The sequence below is a fragment of the Pterocles gutturalis genome, unplaced genomic scaffold, assembly GCF_000699245.1.
Source record: "Pterocles gutturalis isolate BGI_N339 unplaced genomic scaffold, ASM69924v1 scaffold31349, whole genome shotgun sequence".
In the NCBI taxonomy this organism is placed as follows: domain Eukaryota; kingdom Metazoa; phylum Chordata; class Aves; order Pterocliformes; family Pteroclidae; genus Pterocles; species Pterocles gutturalis.
This window is the reverse complement of record NW_010136859.1, coordinates 22,222-24,571: the sequence shown is the minus strand read 5'-3', so window position 1 is coordinate 24,571 and position 2,350 is coordinate 22,222. Positions and strand designations below refer to the sequence as shown.

Sequence of the window (2,350 nt, the reverse complement as noted above, 5' to 3'; positions counted from 1 at the left end):
GCATCAGAAGCCACAACACTTACATGGGACAAGTGAAACAAACTCCTCTGTGGATGTTTGCTTCAGTGCTTCTCAAAACTTCACATTCCCCCGAAAGTTGGATATTGTGAAGACTTCTTATGCCTTCGAGTGGATTTTGGTTTTAAAAAGCAGTCTTATTGTCTAAAATCTTAGCTCCTCGCTAATATGTACCATATTATGTCATTCTTTTGCTCAGTGGCAGGACTTGGATTGTGTATCTATCAAGAAAACCTCAGCATTTTCCATAACCTGCATTCAACATGTCCTTTGCCAATTTTCTTCAAATTGTGCTTGTTATTTCTTGTATTGTGCTCTTGTTATTGCATATGAGAACTAAGACATTCAAACACTAGGGGCTTCAAACCACATACAGATTTGTTTATCCATGCAGCAGCACTGGTAGTTGTCGCTTTCCCTTTCTACATGACCATCCTGTTCCCTGATGGACCTTTGCTCTTGCTAGGCCAGCGACTGATTCTTTCAGCCTTGCAAAATGGAACAGTGTCAGAAGGACACACTGAAGAAAACCCACTGCAGGGTGGCAGATACCCTCTAGCAAGGAAGTAGATATGGGCTGTTCAGCTTGCACGTAGGACTGCCAGGTAGAACAGCCATACTGCTGCCTTCTCTTGTAAGAGCTGGGTTTTAAAAGCCGGCTATGGTTAGGTAGGCAAACCCTGTCCTTAGCGACTTGCTGAAGGCCAAAAAAGCAGCAGCACCTCAGTCCCCAGCATCTCTGCATGGTCTCTGCCTTCAAAACTGCAGAGCCTCTTTCCCACTGCTGCTGCATCTACCTTGTCCTGTGGACTAGGAACATCTTTTTGAAGTGGATCACCACCTGACCACACTTTGGTTCACCCAACAGTGGAGCATGTGAACTGCCTCTCTGTCAGATGGAAGATGCAGCAGGAGTGCGGCTGGTGTGCTCCAGCTGACATGAGGCATTCGGTCACCAGGACCAGACTGCAGCAGGTCTGAAGTAGACCTTCCTCAACCGCGGGTGGCCACCAGCTCCTCAGGACCAACTCTTTCAATCCACAGATCTGCTCCTACTGGGACTCACTGCTTGCTAAAGTGATGCAGCTCTGTTAAGCGTACTTACCTTTGTTCTGCAATGATACTTTTCACCCTTTACTTTACCTGCAGAGCCCCTTGGATAAGAAAAGCACTAACCTAATAGCGTGTCTCTGACTGAGTAGTAATGAAGCCAGACAAAGTAGTTATAAATACTGCAGTTGGCAATTTGTGGTTCCTCTCCAGTGGGGCCAAGCAGACTTAGCCAGTGCTGAGTTGCAATTACATAGTCTGGGTGAATGGTTGTCTTTGCACGGTCTAGAGCATCAAAGAACTGCTCTCTCTCCTCTGCTGTCAGGGAGTGGACATCCTTCCTGACAACTGGTGGCTTCCTCACATTGCAGTCGGGGCCGGTCCAGCCAAACTTGCAGTCACCGCAGTTATAGCTGGCAAAGTTTCCTGAATTGAGAGAAAGAGCAGTATGAGCCAGAGAAAACTAACAGTGAAATGCATAAGAGTTTAAGAATCAGTGCTCTTTTTTCCCTGGAGATGCCAGTTCCTGGAAGGGACAGCAGCTGAGCAGACTTGGCCAATTGCCTAACCAGAAGGATGGCTCACTTCCCAGAGCCACACCAGGGCCAAGAATCACACGCAGCTGGTCGGGGAGGTGAAGCACTGGGTAATAGGCTTGATGCCCCAAGGTGCTCAGAGCTCTGAGAAACCCTTAGGCATGTGAGGAGTCTCACCAAACTGAACAGGATTAAGTATGTGATGAAGTGCTTTGCTCGATTGGCTCTTGAGTACTCCCAGACTTCCAGGATCAAAGCCAAAAAAGGGTCGGCTCACGTGGATCCTTAAGCACAGAATAAAATCCCCAAACAAAACAGTTCTCTTTAAGGACAAACCTTGGGAAAAACTACCATCTGTTAACAGTGTATCTGGGACCCAACACAAGCCAGGAGAAGCACCAGGGCTGCTGCAGGTCACGCTTCAAGCATTATTAAATGGTGCTGCAATAAGAGCCTGACAAACACTACAGTGCCATAATTCCCCACTGGCATTGTTCCTGCAGCTGAAACCAGGACATGCAGGTAGGAGCAGCTAGGCTCAGCTGCCATGTTCCAGCTAGGACGGATGGCATCAGAAGCTAGCTGTCTGCATCGGTTTAGGGGGATGATGACTTATGCCAGAAAAAGCAAGTAGTTTATAGTTTTATGAAAGAAAGAAGATGGGATGGATATGTTATGATAAGGGTAGAGATTAAGATGGGGTGGAAGCAATGTGAAACGTTGATTTTGTCACAATATCCTGAGAG

The 2,350-nt window shown here is 47.1% G+C and overlaps 1 protein-coding gene across 1 annotated transcript in view; it reads right to left on the bottom strand.

Annotated features, from left to right (window-relative positions):
• The window catches only part of DCT (dopachrome tautomerase), a gene marked incomplete at its 3' end in the record, with an annotated part of 15,326 nt that overhangs the window by 5,232 nt on the left and 7,744 nt on the right, over nt 1-2,350 (bottom strand). Inside the window, exon 2 of the mRNA XM_010082462.1 lies at nt 1,195-1,494. Within this exon, the coding sequence (XP_010080764.1) occupies nt 1,195-1,494 (300 nt within the window). The remainder of the gene's footprint in view (nt 1-1,194; nt 1,495-2,350) is intronic.